The 21,263-nt window shown below is 35.0% G+C and overlaps 2 protein-coding genes across 2 annotated transcripts in view; both read right to left on the bottom strand.

Annotated features, from left to right (window-relative positions):
• LOC140431921 (aminopeptidase N-like) overlaps positions 1–189 on the bottom strand; it is an 89,507-nt gene extending 89,318 nt beyond the window's left edge. The window contains exon 1 of the mRNA XM_072519792.1: positions 112–189. The gene's annotated coding sequence lies outside the window, so the exon portion shown is untranslated. The remainder of the gene's footprint in view (positions 1–111) is intronic.
• A 5,267-nt stretch (positions 190–5,456) lies between these two features.
• LOC140431911 (serine palmitoyltransferase 2-like) overlaps positions 5,457–21,263 on the bottom strand; it is a 50,294-nt gene continuing 34,487 nt past the window's right edge. The window contains 3 exon segments of the mRNA XM_072519781.1: positions 5,457–5,834; positions 15,582–15,844; positions 16,022–16,233. Of these exon segments, the coding sequence (XP_072375882.1) occupies positions 5,603–5,834; positions 15,582–15,844; positions 16,022–16,233 (707 nt within the window). The 3' untranslated portion in view covers positions 5,457–5,602.

Below are 21,263 nucleotides of genomic sequence, written 5' to 3'. Positions count from 1 at the left end.
TTTCGACTTAAATATTAAAAGCATAAAAATCACATCGAGTATTTTTAACATATTATATAGGATATAAATAAAAAAATATTATATAGAAGGTTTAAATATGTCGAACTTTACCTGAGTTAGTTAAACTTTGATATATTTATATATGTAGCCCGAACTGAATCATATATCATCCCAATTCTTATATACCTTCTGTTTGTCCGTTTGACAATATAATCTGGGTTAGATCACAAACAAAGGCTGCACTTATTGATTATATTAGATAAATATAATCCTTAATTTTATTTAAAATAAGTCATCAGTTTTTTTGGCGATATAATATAAGCAAAGTAAAAATTAGGAATTTATTTATCTTTATCTAATTTCTTAATTCGTTCTTTTAAGCAAAAGTATCTTAATAAACGATATACGTACTATATCCAGCAGCTACATCAAAAATCTACTTGATATAGAATCTACTGAAGATATACTTGCAATAAAAAGGATCATATGCGTCAAAAGAGTTATCAAACAAAAAGTACTAAGGATTTTGAACAAATTTTGGTGAAAAATCAACTAAGGGTTGCTCCTTTAATTTGATACATTTTGAATATAGTTATTCTCATGTTAGTAGTGATTTACTTTAATTATAACTATACTGTTTGGGGTAAGCGAGTAGTGGGTAGGTACTCTTTCACAATCTCAGTGGAGAAAAGACTTACTTCAGGGATGCGACCCTGCCATTCTTAAGCTTTGATTCTCCCTCAACTCATGTTCTGGAGAGAAATATATCATATCCTACCAATTTCCCAAATCAACTCACTAACCCGCCTGGCAAACGTGGTGTTTAAATGCCTAAATCTTCTCAGCATAAACAGACATCCAAGAAAAGAGCTCTCAGTTCCTGGCAGCTCGCTTGTTCCCAACCAACGCAACGTAACGATAGGATTTAAGGACAGGCGGCAGAAGGCGTAAGAAATCCCCGGTTATAGGAGGCTTTGAACATCGCTGAAGTTCTTTCTCTTTATAAGCAATTCTGCTTGTTCATTGGCGGATTAATACCTCTATGAAAGTTATCATCCCATCTTTTGCGCGGTCGTAAAATACTTCTTTTCTCTTGGTATTTTGACGACACGGGTCTCCCACATTCTGCTTATGTCATTATTCTATTCTTTTTTTTCTATTTTGTGTCCATTCATTTATACACTGTACGTTACATTCTCTTTTAATGTCTTCACTTCTGTTTCGATCTCTCAACGTATTTCCTGTACTTCTTCTTAGTACTCTCATCTCTGCCGTTTCCAGTAGCCTTTGTGTTGTGGCTGTGTCGGGTCTTGTTTCTGATGCATATCTTATTATTGGTCTTACATTGGTTTTATAAATTCTTGACTTTATCTCAGTTTTAATGTGTCTGTTTCGCCAAATAATGTCATTAAGGCATCATGTACTTGATCTATCACTTCTTTGCCCAGGTCTTCATAGCTGGATATTATAATTCCAAGGTATTTTATTTCCATTACTTGTTCAATACTGATACCATCAATTTCTATTTGACATCTGGTTGGTTCTTTGCTGATTACTATTGTTTTAGTTTTCTGAGATGAAACGCTTCAACGCTAAACAACTGCACTTAATTACATATAATGTAAGAACCTGATCAGATTAGCAAAGAACCAACCAGATGTAAAATAGAAATTGATGGCATCAGTATTGAACAAGTAATGGAAATAAAATACCTGAGAATTACACTGTCTAGCTATGGAGCCTGGACAGAAAAGTGAGAGATCAAGTACAAAAAGCAAATAGACTGGCAGGATGCCTTAATAACACTATATGGCTAAACAGACACATTGACACTGAGATGAAGTCAAGAATTTATAAAGCCAGTGTAAGACCAATAATGACATATACCTCAGAAACAAGGCTACTGGAAACGGCAGAGATGAGAGTACTGAGAAGAATTACAGTAAATACGCTGAGAGATCGAAAGAGAAGTGAAGACATTCGAAGAAAATGTAACGTACAATGTATAGAATAGACACAAAATAGAAAAAAGAATGGAATAACCACATAATCAGAATGGAGGAGACCCGTGTCGTCAAAATAGCAAGAGATAAGTCACCAATCGACAGAAGAAGTATCGGACGAGAGCGCAAAAGATGGAGTGAAAATCTTTTATAGAGATATTAATCCGCCAATGAACAAGCAGAATTGCTTATAAAGAGAAAGAAGAAGAAGAAGAACTTATCGAAAGATGAGAAACTGACGGAACTGCAGAAAGAACTTAAACATAATAGGAATTAGCGAAGTGAAAAGAAGAGGTGTAGATCATTTCAAACTAGAATCAGGCAACATATTCCATAAAACTACAGAAAAACCCCACCAGCGATGAAGATGAACTTGTTGAAGCCTTCTATGAGGAAATTGAAAGAGCAAAACAGCAGGAACCGGCGTATTAAAATATGATTATTGGAGATTTTAACGGTAAATTCGGAAACAAAAATGACAAACAAGAAGTGGTAATCGCAGATTTTGGAATCGGAATAAGAAATATAAGAGGCAAAATGCTTTCTGTTGCAACATAAACTACATATACTGAACACTTTTTTAAGAAAAAACAGAATAGAAAATGTAAGGGGGTTAGTCCAGACGGAAGAACTAAAAGTGAATACGAATAACAGACAAAAAAAATCATTCAAGGTGTAATTGTACTCAATAAACTATCAGTAGGAAGTGATCACAGGCCAGTAATAGCCAGAGTAACAATAAACCTAAAAAAAAGAAAGAGCAAAGATGATAAACAGTTGCAAACGCAGAGTTTGGAATCCAGCATACTCCAGTAAGTAAAAGAGTAGTACTCAGACAAAGTAAAAAGAAATACACAAGCTTAGTTACAAAGTCGGAAAGGCAATAACAAATAAACAGGACATTCTGAAAATAGCTAGAGGGTTTTATAAAGACCTCTATACCAGCCAAATACCACAAGTATCCCTACAAGAGTAAGGACTCTCATGCATCAGGGACTTCTTTTACCCATCACAGTGTTAGAGATAAGAGCAGTTTTAAAGGAAATAAAGAATCATTGGTTGCCTGATATTAATGGACTTGTATTTGAAGCAACAAAAAAAGCAGGAGAAAAAATCCTACCTAGTTCATTTTTATTTGGATTAAACTTGCGTTTTACTGAGACTGGTATCTCATAGAGCTACCCACCAAAAATCTCGACCGAGTAAAACTAAAATGCCGCTTAATCCACCAACAATAGACACAGACTCAGTAACCTGGACCACAAGAGATATCTCGTGGATATTTCGACTGTCCAAAGATAAATTACATCAGCCGCAGTATAAGCGTACCCCGATTTTTCTAAAATCGCGAAGAACCGAATCCGAGAATAGACACTGCATACGAACCGAATAGTAACCCAACCTGAATAAGAACCGAACCCGAATAAGAAGCGAATAGGAACCAAATAGGAATCGAACATAAACAGAAACCGAATACGAACCGAATGCGAATAAAAATCTAATAAAAACCGAATCTGAATAGAAACCGAATAAGAACCGAATAGGAACCGCATAGCAGCAGGCCATTTAGGAATTGCGAAAACAAATAGCGCTAAAGTACTACTGGACTAAGATGTTTAAATGTTGGAAACTGTAGTAAATGTCTTCAGTATAAACTGTTGCAGATACAACTAGCAGAAAAATGCAACGATCCACTGTAAAATGTCTAGCATACTGCGCAATTGATTTAATGTGATCATTCCCAAGATCTAGAAAGAGGAATATTTTTTTGACAGTCATCCAAGGCCGATTTATGAAATGAGTTTTCGCCCAACCGATAAAGATCACACCGTTGAAATCTTCACGCCATAAAATAATGTAAAGTTTTTATTTTTTTCCAAAGAGAAGTAGGTGTAACGATGGTACTCTCAGCGCTTTTCGTCGGTTATCCATCTCTCTGTATGCCCGCAATATCACCAAAGAGTTACCACTACCATCGTTGTGCGCTGGAATTGAAACACCGGCAAGCATGTGCAACATCGTGGATAAGGTATCAGAGTATTGATCTGGTAAGAGCTCCTACCCCGAGTCATTGAGTATTGATCAAAGGCCATCGCACTTGGACTGCCTCTTTGATTTATTGACAAGGATTCGTCTTTTTATTTTTATGGTACATATTATACAGACTTTAATTCTTTAATTTTATCTTTGTTATATGAGAGTATGTGAATATATTTTTATTTAGATTAAACTTGCGTTTCACTGGAACCGGTGTCTAATAGAGCTATCTGTCACAAACGCTACATAAAATATACACAATGCACACATAGATAAATTCAGCTTAGGTCAAGCCATAGAACGTTCAATGCTGATCGTGAGCCTTTGAGACCTCATAACAAACCAACAAATCAGGCAAAGTCATGGGTTCAAGACGTCGTCAAAATAATCACGACGTTAAAAGGGCACTTAGCGAGAACACAAAATGGATGGTGGACAAGACAAATCGTGGCATGGAGTTCCAAAAACTATAAAAGAAGCCGAAGACGACCACCGAATAAAAAGACCGATCCGGTGTAGAGAACGTTGAAAGACACTGAGGGGAGCCATGTTCAGCAGTAGAAGCGATTGGCTGAATAATAATAATAATATTACTGTTCTGTGTTTTCTGAGTAGAAAAACTTAGTATGCTAAATAGTCGATGTTTACATGTCGATGATGTAAATTTTCTTGATCCACAGGTAAAATTAAAACATCCTTCCCAGTAGTTAGGTCCTTGATTACTCCATTTTCCAAATGGAGTAATCAAGGACCATTCATAGTTTTAACCATTATTTTTGACGGTGTAAAATTGGCAAATCTATTTTGAAGATAAACTGATTGGGATGAATCCATAATCCGTAATCAAGAAACGTCTGAATCATTCGTAATAATTCGGTTTCAATACATCTTCTAAATCATTAATATTTTGCGTCACCCCAATTCCCAGATACATGTTGTTAATATTGACAAATTATATAATATCGTGGGGCTCAATTGTTTCAACATTAGTTTGTCTCACATATTGTGGGTCCATGTAAGTAAGCAATTGATCTTTATACATTGTGATCATTTCGCTGTGCAAATTTGTGATAACTACTTTATCGCTTTGGAAAAATTTATTTAATTTCACAAATTTTGGTAAAACCCATTCCAAAAATAGGTAAAAACGTTTCCATTCCAATTTATCTACTTACTTTAATATTATTTTACTTACCATGATTTTAATCTCTGTATATTACGTGGAAACATAATGCTAGTATCTCTCGCTAATTTTGTAATGCTAACCCTAATTTTTTTGTATATCTGTAAATATATATATATATATATACAGGCCTGCAGATAAGCAAATTATATATATATATATATATACATTATATCTTTTTGTCGAGCTGGGTATTTCAGCATATTAGAAAAATAGTATTCAAATTCTTATCAATTATTTTGATGTATCAAAAACTATTACAATGTGAATTTATTTTTTAAGCTTAAAAATATACAATATGTCACACATAGATAATAATAGTCTATATTATCAAAAATGTCCAAAAATTTCACTCATTAGGAAGCATCAATTTCCTGTCTTATATCTGTTTGTCATCCCACGCTACCGGTGTTTTTTCAATAGGTATTCTTGAATATCTTAAACCAATTTCATCTGAAATCTTGTCGAATACCTGAAGAACATAATCCAGCTGATCTTTGGTATGGCCCGCAGATAAGCAAATTCTTATTCTCGTTTTTAAGAAACTCGTTGCAGGATAAGTCACACCTACTGTCGCAATATTTTCTTCCAATAGCCTTCGAACCAAATACCTAAAACAATGAATGTTAAAAAACGAAGCCAAAAAAAAATTGAAGTAAGTTCATCAGTGCACTAAATATATTCAATACAACATGTTAATGTCACACCTAATTTAGTTCCTTCTATTATTTTACATACTGTTCAAACCGTTGATTTATACTATGAGAATATTCCTAAATACGTAGTCGAAAATGTAGAAGTAATGGGAACTCACCGACGACAATGTCGTTTGCATAATAAATTTACTCCATGTAAGTGCCATTGTCCGGTTGGGCCGTGGCTAACGCGGCGCTGCTAACGCGACGACATTAGCGTATAATAGGTCCCTTAGTAGCGTGCAGTTCACGCGTTGCACATAGCGCGCATCAAATTATATGTATCGCTGAAAATGCGGACAAAGTGTTCTCAACGTGACGTAACTACAGTCACGTATAAATTGCAAATTATCCGCCCTGTTTTCAGCGGATCAACGCGACATCATTAGCGCTCGTATATTAGATCCTATAAGATAAATATGCTCGCCAAATGAAGTGATATTTTTCGGTTAATTTTAAGTAATTCGTACAATTATCCATGTTGTTTACTGAATATCTAGAAAAATTCGTCGAATAGCAAATAGGTATTGTAGCGAGATTAAATAAAACGAGCGGTTCGAATTTATATAAATATATTTATTTATAAGTTTACAATTCGGTAATATCTTATCAACTCCACTCCACTCATAACATCGTTACATAATATATATATATATATATATATATATATATATATATATATATATTTATATATATAGTCGATGTATATAGACTAATCGACATTGTATATAGACATATACAATGTCGATTGCTACTCTTTCCATAGGACTACCAACATTGTACTGTTTCATGGGTGCCCTATTTTTACCAACCGAATAGGACCGTTCTCGAACCTTTTGCAGAGTCTTCGTAATACCAAAGTATCCACCTGATGCACGGTCATGTAACTGACGCAATACTTCGGACACTACTTTTAGGTACAATCAACTGAAGCTTAGATTCTGTACCATCATCGTTCTCAAAGGTTCTATACAGAAGATCATCTTTTAGCACTAGGCAATTCCATTGACTCCAGTAACACTTGACTTCGGGACTACATGCACTAATGTCTTGCCAAGAAGGTCTTTCACTTCGACGCATCCAATTTAATACTCTTTTTATACATGGATCATCTGTTGACCATCTGTGAGCGTCTTGTAGCTGTTGAGGCTGCCATTGATCATTAATGACGGTGGTTCTTCTCACGGGGCAAAGTTGTTCTTCTAATCTAAGACAGTGATTACAATTTCCACTACATCGCCGTCTTGACTGAGCATCAGCATTTGAATGACTTTTTCCAGCCCAGAGTCCGATCTGTTCTAGCTTTCTGACTGTTCTATTATTTTCTTGCAATTTACGACAAATGTCGTAAATGTCTCTTCGGCATCGTGTTACGAACTACTTTTCGTACGATTTCCTCCAAGTTTATCGTTTTGTTCGTCGCTCTCTTCAGAGGTTCATACTCGATAGGTCCGTGAAGCTCGACTAGCTGTCTCGTGTTCCAAGGCAATGGCGAGCGCTTCATCTAAAACTTTCGGTCTTGCTAGTCGTAAAGCTTTCTGTAGTTTACTGACTCTCAACCCATTGACGAAGGTATCTACAGCAATTTCTTCCAAAATGTTGTCTGGTACCTCCGGATAAGCCAACCGCGCTATACGAGCAACATCTGCTTCAAACTCTTGCAAATTTTCACTTGCTCGTTGAATTCTACTTCTTAGTTGCGCCTTGTAGACTTGTTGTAGATGGGCATCTCCGTAACGTTTGTCTAGTCGAGTGAACAAGGTCTGGTAACATTTTTCTTGACCCTTAGGAATTGATCATAGGATATCCGCAGCATCACCTCGTAAAGCAGCAGTCAAGGAAACAGCCATTTCTTGGTCTGTCCAATGATTAGCTGTCTCAATAGCTTCAAATTGTCTAACTAAGGTATATGGACCAAGAGGACTTTCCATCAAATGGTGGCAATTTGAATCTCATATGATGTGTCGTTTCGTCTCTCGGTGATTCTTCTTTTACTACCGGATCTAAGGCTACTGTATTAACTGATGGTAGCACTTTCGTATTAGTTATCATGGTCTCTAATTGTTTGATCTTCTCTTCTTTGTCTTCTATCTTGTTACATTTTTCTGTATCTTATCGAATGTTTTTGAGACTTCTTCAAATTTCTCATTGTTCTGAATACATATTTCTTTAATTATTTGTGAAGTCTCGTCGAATCTTCTAGATATATTTTCGAATGTTTCATCAAATTTTTTGGATACGTTCTCTAATTTATCATAATTTTTTCTAAAAGATTATTCAATCATTTGCGAGATGTTTTCAAATTTACTATCATTTTTTTTTTAGAAGTTTCTTCCATCATTTGCGACACATTTTTTATTTTCGTTAAAACTGCTTCTTTGCTGACTGGAACTGGAATGTCTCTGGGTCTTCTCCATTCTTGTTGAGAACAGTCTTCAGTCGTTCTTGGACTATCTTCTTGGACCCGCTGCAGTCTTCATCGCGTTCTTCTAGTTGCTCATGCAACTGTTTTACTGAAAGTTCTACTAGCAGCATCTTTGGTCAGGCACACACGTACTTTTTAAATGTTCTTTCGTACAAAGATCACTACCGAACTACGCGGATGTTCCCGAAGGACAATACTTTTCAAAAGTTCAAAAGTCACTGCTGAATTTATTTTTTAAATAAATCAATTATCTTCACACCGGACACCAACTGTAACGTTTTTAAAAAAAACGAGAGGTTCGAATTTATATAAATATATTTATTTATAAGTTTACAGCTCGGTAATATCTTATCAACTCCACTCCACTCATAGCATCGTTACATATATATACCAAAAGTATTGTTCTAGAATCATCTGGAGTAGTCCCACCTCTAATTCGTTGTTTGACGGATCGAACTTTCACGCGCTCGATACATCTGTGGCAAATTCTCGGCGCTTTCATGATGCAACCGTTACATGAGCCCCACTGAATGCATGTTCGTAACAGTATTTAGGTCTGTGGACTAGTACAAATAAAGAACATATATATATATATATATATATATATATATATATATATATATATATATATATATATATATATATATATATATATATACATATTATATATATATATATATCGGTTTTAAAACGTCTTGCGACGTTGTCCGATGCCTAATATCCATGACACTCTATCATCCCATTGGCCCTCTCAAATTCTCTTGCGCTCATCGCCTTCGTTACTCCCTCTCTCCAAGATGTCTTGGGTCTTCCTCTCTTTCTGCGGTTTGGTGGTATCCATTGCATAATTATTTTTGAGAGTCTTGAGTTATCTATCCTCTGGACGTGTCCGTACCATATCAGCAGTTTTCTTTCTATGTCTGTTGTAAGAGAGCCGTCAACCCCCATTCGCTGTCTTATCTCATCATTACGTATTCTCTCTCTGCGTGACACTCCTACTGGTCTTCTAAAAGCGTCCATTTCTACTGCCTCCAGTTTTCTTCTGTTGTTTTCGGTTATTCGCCAAGTTTCCGCTCCGTACAACAGACTGCTTTTAATAAGAGATTCGTAGATATTGTGTTTTCTTCTTTTTCCTATTTCATGACTCCACAGTACGCTGTTTAGACAACCTATTGTTACCTGCTCATTAGCAAACTGCAATGTATACAAGCAAATCTCTCCAAGGTCTACGCCCATGCCTCTGCATTTTCGTTTCCACTCTTTTAATGCATTTGCAACATATATTTTAAATAAGGTCGGTGATACACAACACCCCTGACGTAAACCTTTATTAACCAGGAAGCTTTGCGATAGTCCAAATAAAGAACATAAAAATCAAATTGACTACATACTCCTGAGAAAAAGATGGAAAACCTCAGTAATAAACGTAACAGGTATTATCACATCATCAGGTAACATCATAAGGTGCTAAAAATGAACTGCAGGCTCAAGCTACACACAAGTAGAAAAATACATCTGAAAACAGTTAAGGGCAAATAATGCGGAAGAATTTCAGATGAAACAAGGAAAACCCACAAATATAAGAAGACAAAATAAAACATGGAATGGAATAAAAAGATAGATACATTTAGTGGAAAAGGAGTGCACATTGGGTAAAATTCAAACGAATAAACATTAGTTGTCAGGGGAAACCTTAGAATTTAGAATAAGTAGAAAAAAAGAAGAGTTGTGCTACATGCAAACCGCCATAAAAGTCATGAACTATTTGAAAAAAGTTAAATATTTGGCCAGAAAGTTCAAGCCACAAATTCAAGCCATTCAAGACCATAATGGAGAAGTAAAAACCGTAATAAAGAGCATTCCAGAAACCTAGAAAAATACTACTCAGAATTATACACTGACACTTTAAAAGATACATCAGTCTCACAACACAAGAAACATGCAATCAAAAAGGCAGAACTAATCATTTTACGAGTAGAAGTAGAGAAGGCTCTCAACCAACTAAGAAACAAAAAAAATCCCAGGTATAGATGGTGTGATGTTGGGTCCTTTCCACTTTTACCCAACTGATTTTTCATGTAATACTTTCACAAAAACTATAGATGGATACTTTCATATTTTATTTAAATAAACTTAACAATTACAGGTTTACCCAAATTGGGTTAAAACATCTTGCGTTTCTACATGCCAGCAATCTCTACATCTATCTCCTAATTGAATTAGGTTCCCTATTTTATAACATTTTTTAAACAAGGACTTGGAACTCTAAAGAAGGCCCTGTTTGTATATTTAGTTCGTGTAATATAATAATATTTAATAATAATATTTTAGCTAAGGAACACGTTTACAACCTTGATATACTTTCGTGTTGCTATGTAGGTAAATATATCAATTAAATCTATTAAGCTATTCTTACACTTATTAACCAGAGTAAGGGTTGGTTTCCCTTACTATACAATCGCATACCAGCAGAGGCTCTAAAAACTAATGGGCGAGATTGGCATAGATGTAATACTGGATATGTGCAACATCATATGGATCACAGGTGAATAGCCTGATGAGTGGTGTGAATCAATTTTTATCTCTATCCATAAAAACGGATCACTAACCTGCTAGTAATCAAGGAAGGCCTAAAGAACTTCAAGAGATAGCCGAAGAATAATGCGGATTATCCCGAGCCCCCCCCCCCCCAGCAGTTTCTGGGTGCTCGGGAGACTGAGACCTCGGAAGCCCTCTAGAAGACATCAGAGAGGATGTCGAAAGTTCGGCCCAATGGATATCAACGCGGTTCAACCCGGAAGACTGGTGAGTTTAATATTAATTTTTATAATAGTATTAATCTTAGCTCTAGGTTTAATTATATATATATATATATATATATATATATATATATATATATATATATATATATATATATATATATTATATATATAAATATATATATATATACATATATATATATATATATTGTTTTGATTCTACTTATTTTTTTAATGTAATTATGCAAAATTATAACATACACGATCCCAGACGTATAACTATAAATGGCAGTGAGATAAAACAAGTCTAGTTTGTTTATGACAAAAAGAATATTTTTTGACTTTCTAATTGTTACCCTGTTTACTCCTTGTACAGGTTTAAGACCCAATTTGGACATGATTTTTCTTGCTTTTTTCTCTCCTCTAGACTGTTTGGCCTTGGAAACCATATCCATGGGCAAACCAGCAGCGGCAGCTCCAGGGAATGTAGCTGAAGCTGCGCTTGCAGTTCCAGCATCTTCCAATTCGGGGATGTCTTCATCTGAGTCACTGTCTGTTGAGTATTCACTTTGTTCAGGTTTTACCTCTGAAACCACGGTTTTGTCTACTTCAGTCATTTCTGGCATTCTTTATAACTACGAATTAAAAATTATATTGATGATCATTTGATCATGATCATGATCATTTTTAATTCGTAGTTATAAAGAACAAGTCTAGGAATATGTCTACCTAGACCAAATTCTGAAACTTGACAAATAGAACCAAAGTGCGGAAATCACTAGAAGAGCAAGACTGGCATGAGCAGTATTTGGAAAACTCAGTTTTAAAATACTTTAATACTTGAGAAGTAAAGTGTTCAACCATTGCGTCCTTCCTATCATGACATATGACTCTAACCAAATCAAATATGAATTAACTAGCCACAATAGAAAGGACCATGGAAAGAGCAATGTTAGGTATACGACTGTAAGATAAAAACAAAAATACAATACAACATTGGAGACCTTACAAAGGTAGACGACCAAGAGGAAGACCACAGATGAGATGGGTAGATGATATAAAAAGAATAGCCGGAACAAATTGAAAGCATGTTGCTCATGATAGAGATCGATGGTAGGAATTGGAAGAGGCCTATGTCCAAAAATAGACGCTAGAAGGCTAAGAATAAGAAGCAATATATTTTAAAATATTCTTAAAGTATGGTACTATCGATGCCGCAACTTTTACCTTATTTTTTTAGTATCGCTTATGTAAAATGAGTAAATGGAGTTCCTCGCACTAATGCCGCATCCCATATTTAGTTCATTTTTAATTTATCCCAAATTTATTACTCAGCACATAACGGTTCTCGATTTAAGTGGCGCCGCAGATTCTCTATAGTTTCACAAAATGTCGCTAACAATTATGTAACTAAAAGGCAAATATCTAAGTAGGTCAAGAAGGTCATCCAAACAAGAAAAAAAGTAAGGTAAGCTGAAGCTGAATGGTAAGTCCATTAATGACCGAAATAAAAAACAATTAAATGGTACCAAAAATGTATTAAAAAATGAACGAATGAACAAAAATGAACAGTACGAATTTAGAGAAAAAATATTTGATAAGCAAAATTTCACTTTCTCTTTCTTTTTAGTCTCCTGTATTACACGTGTATCTATTCCCTTATAATAAGAGCCATTCCAGTTCCTCCTCTCTATTATTAAGTAATTTGATTTTTCACGTTACTTTTCGTTTTTTTTTGTTGCATTTTGTTACATTTGTTCCTTATTTCTTTTTATTGTTCTTTTCTTCTTCTTCTTCTTCTACTTTACGTACCATGTCCGTTACTGAACATTGGCTATCATAATTTTATTTATGGCAGCTCTGAAGAAAGACGACGAAAACTGATTAAACCACTCACATAGGTTACGAAGCCATGATGTTCTTCTTCGACGGGAACCCCTCTTTCCATATATTTTGCCGTGACTAATAAAATGGATGTCATTTTCTTACCGTGTATTTACTATGTAGACGATCCTAATCAGAGACAAAGGACCAATTTTCTAAGTATATTTTCGTTTACTCCATAAATAGGTTACTAGTCTGGCTTAACTGTGTAACTAAGCCTTCATGAACACAGAACAGAAATGTACAATGTGCATAATACAGATTTTGTCTGCCAAATAATGACAAAAAAACTGAAATTGTGGTGAAGTTGTTTCTATAAAGTTTTTAATTTTTAAATGTAGGTACACAAGTAAAATAAATTTTAGTGTCTCTTACATACTCTGTAAAATCTGTAAAAAGTGATCAATAATATAAAACTTATTAGTCCAGTCATCAGAGATTTGACCTCTAAAAATCATACGAACAAACTGAATTTTGCTGAGAATGTACATTTAGGGTCCCCAAAAAATATGCAAAAAGTTTACTACTTCTACCCCTGGCTTCCCATAAAACCTCTCCCTGTATGGGACGGTATCGGAAAAAATCGATTTATCAAGAATCTATACCTCGTAGAAAAAAAAATGTTTCAAATAGAAAATATAGCTGCAATAATTCTAAACAAAAATGTTTATTAGCAATTTTTGTGCAAAATGAACCGTTCACTCTAAAACAACGCTTGAAGCGACCAGCGAATTGAATGTCAGTTATACGCGCGAAATAAATTTTAAAAATCGTATCAAGTCGATGTTAAAAATTTGATATCTTTTGATCAGAGTGTCCTGTTGACAAAAATCAAAATTCATTTTTAAGGTGACAAGCGCAGACGTCTTTGCCATTGTTTACGATTCTCATGAGATCAATAAAATGTATCACTTTCATTGACCGTTTGTTCGCTCCGTGCGTGACCATGGTAGGGGTACCTTGAAACGATGCCAGCGTGCGTAACGGCGAAATATGACAAAATTGGACCTTTTGGATCTTTTTACGCTTAAATTTTATCAAAAATGGGTGCAAATACATGTTGCGTATTTAATTGTGCTAATCATAGCAAATATAGTGAGTGTAGCTTTTATAGGTTCCCAAAGATTACATATAAATTAGAGAAAAGAAAAAGATGGATTCGTGCTATCATTATGAAAAAGTAAATATCACATAATTTCATTTTTATGCAATTGAAATAGGAAAAATTTTAATAATTTACCTTAAATGATATTTCATAAAGCTTCAAGCTAACTGCAGCCTGCCAGATGACCTAAGCTTTTATATCATAATTTTTACTATTATTGTTTTTACATAATTACCTACATGCTCTTTCACATGCAAAAACTTGATTTGCCAGTACTAGATTTTTCCCTTTCTTTTCCGTTTGGGGTTGAAAAGATAAAGTTGATGAATTTTTAGAAACCTAGTTTTTAATACTAAATTTATTTTGTCCATAAACTGAAAAAATATAATTAAAAAACTAATTATTAATAGTTGTCAATTTCGTATCTATTTAACATATGTTTAACTTCAAATTGGGAGGTCCAAAACTGTCAGATGAAGGCCGTAGATGTCGCGTCAGTCACGCACGGAGCGAGTAGTGGAATTTCCTTAGTTAGAGCCTAATATTCAAAATTTTTAATATAAAATTTCGATTTTGAGTTTTGGCAACAAATATAAGGCCTTTTAAATATGCCTAAAAACACAGAATTTAAACTTTTACATTACAACCAATCGCACGTCAAGTTTAGTTTAGTTATTAGTTTTGAAAAACGTACTTATGCAACCTAAAAGAATGACTTTTAAACGTTTTGGATCGTTTGTAATGTAAAAGTTTATATCCAGCATTTTTTAGGCATATTTCAAATGCCTCACATTTGTTGCCAAAACTGAAAACCAAAATTTCATGCTTGTTTTTCATGCAAAGGTTTTCAACATTAGCCTCTAGCAATGGAAATATCATAGTGACTGATCAATGAAAGTAATAAATTTTATTAATCTCATAACAATCACAAAAAAATGGCAAAAATCGCGCAACGTCTATTTAGAAAGAAAAAACTGGACTCTCTTCCTTTAAAACACATTTTGATTTTTGTCGATAGGACACTTTGATTAAAAGATATAAAATTTGTACCTCGAGTTGATAAAAATTTTATTTAAAATTTTATCGCCGGTTTTAATCTGACATTCAAAATCGCCGGTCGCCTCAAGCGTTGATCCCAAGAGAACGATTCATTCTACACAAACATTACTAATAAATATTTTTGTTCAAAATTATCTCAGCTACACTTTTTATTTTAAAACATTTTTTTTCTTTTTTTGGGATCCGAAAATTGACATTCTCGCCAAATTTAGCTTGTTCGTATGACTTTTAGATGTTCAGTGATATTTTCATCTCTGACGACTGGAGTAGTGCCAATAATTCGATACCAAATATGTATTTAAGAAGACTTTAACAATAATAGTTTTATATTAAATCGTAAAAAAAAATAAGTATTGGCAGGGGGCTTTACTAAGGTGTTAAAAAAGTATATTTAATTTTTTGTCAAAGATAGTTTAAAAAAATCTACTTACGCAAACTTAGAATAATGATAAGTTAGGAGAGGTATAACAGGGGAATTATCATTTCCATAAATAACTAAACCCATCTGTTTCAATCGCAATCTGAAGTACCTCGTGTTTCGTGACAACTTCTCAATTCTATTTCTACCATCACTAGTGCTGTCTTTTCCCATGAGTATCCTAAAAACTGTCATTATTTGGGCAGCAACTGGAGGAGACACCGCCCAACTATATTTGGAAGCATATGTATGTTGCCGAAGATTTGTAATTAGATCCTATAAATATGTTAGTACATACGTAAGCATGGATGGAGAGAATATTAAATGGTAATATGAGTAATGTCAATATAATTGAAACGTCACTAAATACTAAGCAGTTTTTATTCTTCCATTATTATCACAAAACACCAACAGATTTCGCATTGCGATATTATAGTTTTTTGAAATATTTACCCTTTTTCCTGCTATATATCCACCTGCAGCACCAAAGCTCTTAGTAAAAGTTCCCATTAACATATCCACATCCTGAGAATTGCAATTATAATAATCCACAACTCCCCTTCCTCGTTTACCTAGAGCTCCTATGCTATGAGCTTCATCTAAATATAAATAGGCTTTGTATTTTTTCTTGAGAGCTATTAGAGTTGGTAGGGGGCATATGGTACCTAAATAAAAAAACCACAACTAAAGAAAATCATATTTAGAAACTAAAGATAATCACATTTAGGTGCCACTATGATATACAGTTTACCCCGAGGATGCGGTCTACCTGAGCAGTGACCTATTGTAGTGTGCGGTCTATCGATCGCAACCTAAAAATTCCTGAAGGATTTGCGCAAAATAATGAAATGCAAGGAAAGTCTTGTAGAAAAAAATATTTATTTACAAGTAATAAACATTTGGAGGAAAATAAATGTAAAATAAAAATCTAATATTTTACAAAAAAAAATGCACCTCAAAACAGTTTACTCATCAGCTATAATTATTTATTTTAGTCACTTTCACTCAATAACTCAATATGAAAATTACATGCCAGTTTTTACTTTTAACATTTGCTTCCTACTGAATGGAAACTTACTAGCTTCCATGATTTACCGAACGGAAACAATAATACTATGTTTGTTTTGTTCTTTTTCTTAGATATGATCTGATGATTTATCTATTCGTAATGTGAAAAATTCTTATAATAAAATTATACAAAATGAATTTCAAGATCTGACTTTTTTATTCTCCCTTGACACACACAGAGATGATACAGATAAATTATTAGTTGCTATTGGCAACCTTGACATTTCCCCTTTTTAATAATTATGCAGCCACTATCTTGAACATGCCCCCCACCTTGAAAGGATCGCTTTCAATTTAACAGGTAAGCAAGTAAATGAGGAAATGCATTACATGCAATAAAAAATAAACAAATACATCTTCAATAATTATTATAAACTTTTAAGTTTAAAAATCAAACAAATGTTCTTTAACTAAGACGCATTAACAGTTCTAGAACTTAAGGCGTGATTGCACCTTCACTTTGATCACTAGGAACCGGAAGTGGACAAATGTTTGTAACAGCTCGCTTTATAAGTCCTTTTGAAGTTCTTATGGTAACCACTCGTGTAACTCCATCAGCGCCGGATGCAAAACTTCTACGCGCCCAAGACACCAGTTTAAAGGAGGTAAATTTCTTTCTTTGATGAGGACGAGTGTGTCAGTCTAAATTTTAGATTGGTTGACTTTCCATTTCTTTCGTTCTTGCAATTCGGAGATGTATTCCAGAGACCAACGTTTCCAAAAATCATGGCGAAGTTGCTGCAACTGCTGGAATCTAGACAAACTGGTAATGGATGAGTTTGATAGATTTATTTCTGGAACGGAATCCATGGCTCTTCCAATGAGGAAGTGAGCTGGTGTCAAAGGCAAAAGATCAGAAGGGTTAGAAGACATCAAAGGACGAGAATTTAATACTCCTTCAATCTGAGTTAGTAATGTAACAAATCTTTCATAATCTAATTTCGTATCTGTCATAACTCGTTTGAGGTTAGCCTTCACCGATTTGACTCCAGCCTCCCAGAGACCGCCAAAATGAGGAGAATGAGCCGGTATGAACTTCCAATTTATATCAGATTTAGCACACATATCAGGGAATTTATTACCATTGGTTTTCAAAAATTTACCCAATTCCAACAAAGAATTGTTGGCACCCACAAATGTGGTTCCGTTATCACTCATCATCTGACATGGTTTGCCCCTTCTAGCTATAAATCGTTTTATTGCCGCCATAAAGGCTTCGGTGGAAAGATCCGTTACCACCTCTAAGTGAATGGCCTTTGTCGATAGGCAAACAAATAAACTAATATAACCTTTATATGAAGAAGCACCCCTATGACGACTAGTTCTGAGGGCAAATGGACCAGCATAATCAACTCCTGTAACAGCAAATGGAAATGAGGGGGTGACTCTTGATTGGGGAAGATCTCCCATGATGGGATTAACTCGATCGGGATTGAAGCGAAAGCAACGCAAGCATTCGCGAACCGTTCTCCTAGCCAATGATTTTCCATGTAAAGGCCAATATTTCTCACGCACGTGAGCTAGGAGATGTTGAGGTCCTGCATGGCACAGCTTGAAATGCTCTTGACGGAAAAATAGAATAGTGAACTTATGATTAGATTGAATTAGAATAGGATGTTTCTTTTGATAAGAAAAGTTTGAATTACTTAATCTACCACCGACCCTGAGTAATCCTTCTGGATCTAAAAAGGGATTAAGTGATAAGATTCTGCTTTTAGAAGAAACTGCATTACCTCTTCTTAAGCACTGAATCTCAGATGGGAAACCTTCAGCTTGTACCAACTTAACTAGAGTAAGGGTAGAATTGTTAATCTCCTGCGTGGTTAAATGCCCCAAAACACAAGTGGCCTTGTTCTTTCGTTGAGAATTGTAGTAGAAACGCAAAGAGTAGGCCACTGACCTTACCAAGGTTGAAAAACTCGAATATTTTTCAAAATCAAATAATGGAGTAGACGAAACTATCATAAATTGGTTGCTAATAGTTTTAAACTCTGGAAGTTTTTCTTTATCAAAAGATACTTGAACTGGCCAAGTTTCAGGAGAATCTAGCAAGAATGATGGGCCGTGCCACCAAAATGAACAAGAGCTTAGAACCTGAGGTTCAATTCCTCGAGAGAGTAAATCAGCAGGGTTACAATCCGTAGGTACATGTCTCCAATTTTCGGGATCTGTGTTGGACTGAATTTCTGAAACACGATTACCAACGAAAGTTTTTAGTACATGTGACGAAGTTTTTATCCAGCCCAAGGTAATGGTTGAGTCAGACCACAGAAAAATCTTATTGAACTGAATATTCAAAGAAGTAATAACCATTTTAGAAAGACGTGATAAGATCAAAGCTCCGCTAAGTTCCAGGCGAGGTATGCTCAGCTTCTTTACAGGTGCTACTTTGCTTTTAGCACAAAGTAAATTTATAAAAATGTTACCCTTTTTATCAACACTGCGAATATGTATGGCTGTGCCATAAGCAACTTCGCTTGCGTCACAGAATCCGTGCATTTCAATAAGAACAGAATTAGGGAGAACTACATTTCTTTGAATTTGCAATTTATTCAACTCATGCAACTGATCTCTGAAAGATAACCACTCAGACTGAATATGCAATGGCACTCCTTCATCCCAGTCTAACTTCTCTAACCAAAGGAGTTGCATAAGGATTTTGACTTTAATGATTGATGGACTTAAGAGACCTAAAGGGTCGAATATTTGAGCAATACCAGAAAGTATTGATCTTTTAGTGATAATTTTGGGAGTAACATTTGAATCAATAGAATAGGACAATGAATCTAAACTAGGGCACCATTGTAACCCAAGGGTCTTTGTGTTTTCATTGGCACCAAAAAGGAAGGAAGTGTCTAATGAAATAGATTCCTGGATGGACTTAAGAAATGAAGAATTATTTGACGTCCACTTTCTAAGTGGAAAGCAACCTTTTGAAAGAATTTCAGAGACTTGTTTACAATTAAGGATTAAGTCCTCTAACGAATCAGAACCAGTTAACAAGTCGTCAACATAGAAGTCTTCAGCTATGATTTTAGAAGCTTGAGGGAATGTATCAGAATGCTCTAATGATAGCTGATAGAGACATCTAGTGGCTAGATAACTACTTGACGTAGAGCCATAAGTAACTGTATTTAATTCATATGAATGAAGAGGATCTTCCGGATGATTTCTCCATAAGATTCTTTGGAGACACCGTTGAGTATCATCAATAAGAATTTGGTGGTACATTTTGGCAATGTCCGCAGATGCAACAAATGGATACCTTCTAAATCTCAACAGGATAGATATCAAATCATTCTGCATAACGGGACCTACCATCTGAAGATCGTTGAGCGAATGACCAGATGATGACGGACAGGAACCATCGAACACTACTCTGAGTTTTGTAGTGAGACTGTCCTGCTTCATCACCCCGTGATGAGGAAAGTAATAACTATGTACTGGCAAAGTACAATAAGTAACTCTTGACATGTGGCCTAAAGACAAGTATTCCTCCATAAATGTAACATACTGCTCCTTCATGATAGGATCATTAAGAAGCCTTTTTTCTAAGCTATAGAACCTTCTTTGAGCTATTGATCTGGATTCTCCCAAAGAGTCAACCTGTGACTTAAAAGGAATGGACACAATGAACCGACCATCCAAATTTCTCCTAAAGGTTGATTTGAAGTGCTCCTCGCACAATAACTCTTCTGGAGACTGAAGTTTAGTACTTGAGCACTCCTCAATCTCCCAAAACCTAGAAAGGTCGTCAGTTTCGATATTGTGTGATAATCCACATATGGTAGATTGCTGACTATTCACCCTGGTATTTATTAAAGGACCAGAAATGATCCACCCTAATCTAGTTTTCTGAAGTATGGGTTTTTCAGGACCTAACTTGACCTGACCCACACATAGCAGGTCCCAAAAAATACTAGCACTGATCAGAATATTTACTTCCGAAGGAGTATGAAAATTTGGGTCTGATAAACGAATATTTGCAGGTATGGGCAACGAAGATGCATCAATTTGACAAACTGGAAGTTGTCCACATATTTGTGGAATGATTAAACACTCTAGGGGGAAAGAATATATACCTTGAAATACCCAGCAAATCAACTAAACTTGATGTGATAAAATTAGATTGAGCTCCACTATCTAAAAGACCATTATGAGCAACCCCTAAATGGTCACGAACTTGGACAACAACCGTTGATAGAAGGATTTGTTGATTTTGAGAAGTATTAGAAAGTGTCTGAGGGCTACTCTGAGAAGCAACTACTTGATCATTAAACTGAGACAATGGATTTAGTGGATTTTCAATAAATTCATGGAGAAGAGTATAATGTTTCTGGTTACATTTCTTACATTCGCCATATTTGCACGTAGCTTGTTGATGTCCAGAATGCAGACAATTCAAGCATAATTTAAATCTACGTACTTTATTGATACGGGCAGGAATGTCTAATGAATGAAATTGACTACAGTGAACCAGTTTGTGTTGCTGGTTGCATAAAGGACAAGAAAGAAAAGAAGATTTTGTACTTACAAGAGCCTTGGTACTGTTGTGTCTGAATTTGACATGATTATTGACAGAAGTCCTTTGAATATTGGGTTTATTTAGATTATATCTTTCTAGAGT

This window comes from Diabrotica undecimpunctata, chromosome 1 (assembly GCF_040954645.1).
Source record: "Diabrotica undecimpunctata isolate CICGRU chromosome 1, icDiaUnde3, whole genome shotgun sequence".
NCBI lineage: Eukaryota > Metazoa > Arthropoda > Insecta > Coleoptera > Chrysomelidae > Diabrotica > Diabrotica undecimpunctata.
The sequence above is the reverse complement of the archived record's forward strand: the minus strand, read 5'-3'. Positions and strand labels throughout refer to the sequence as shown.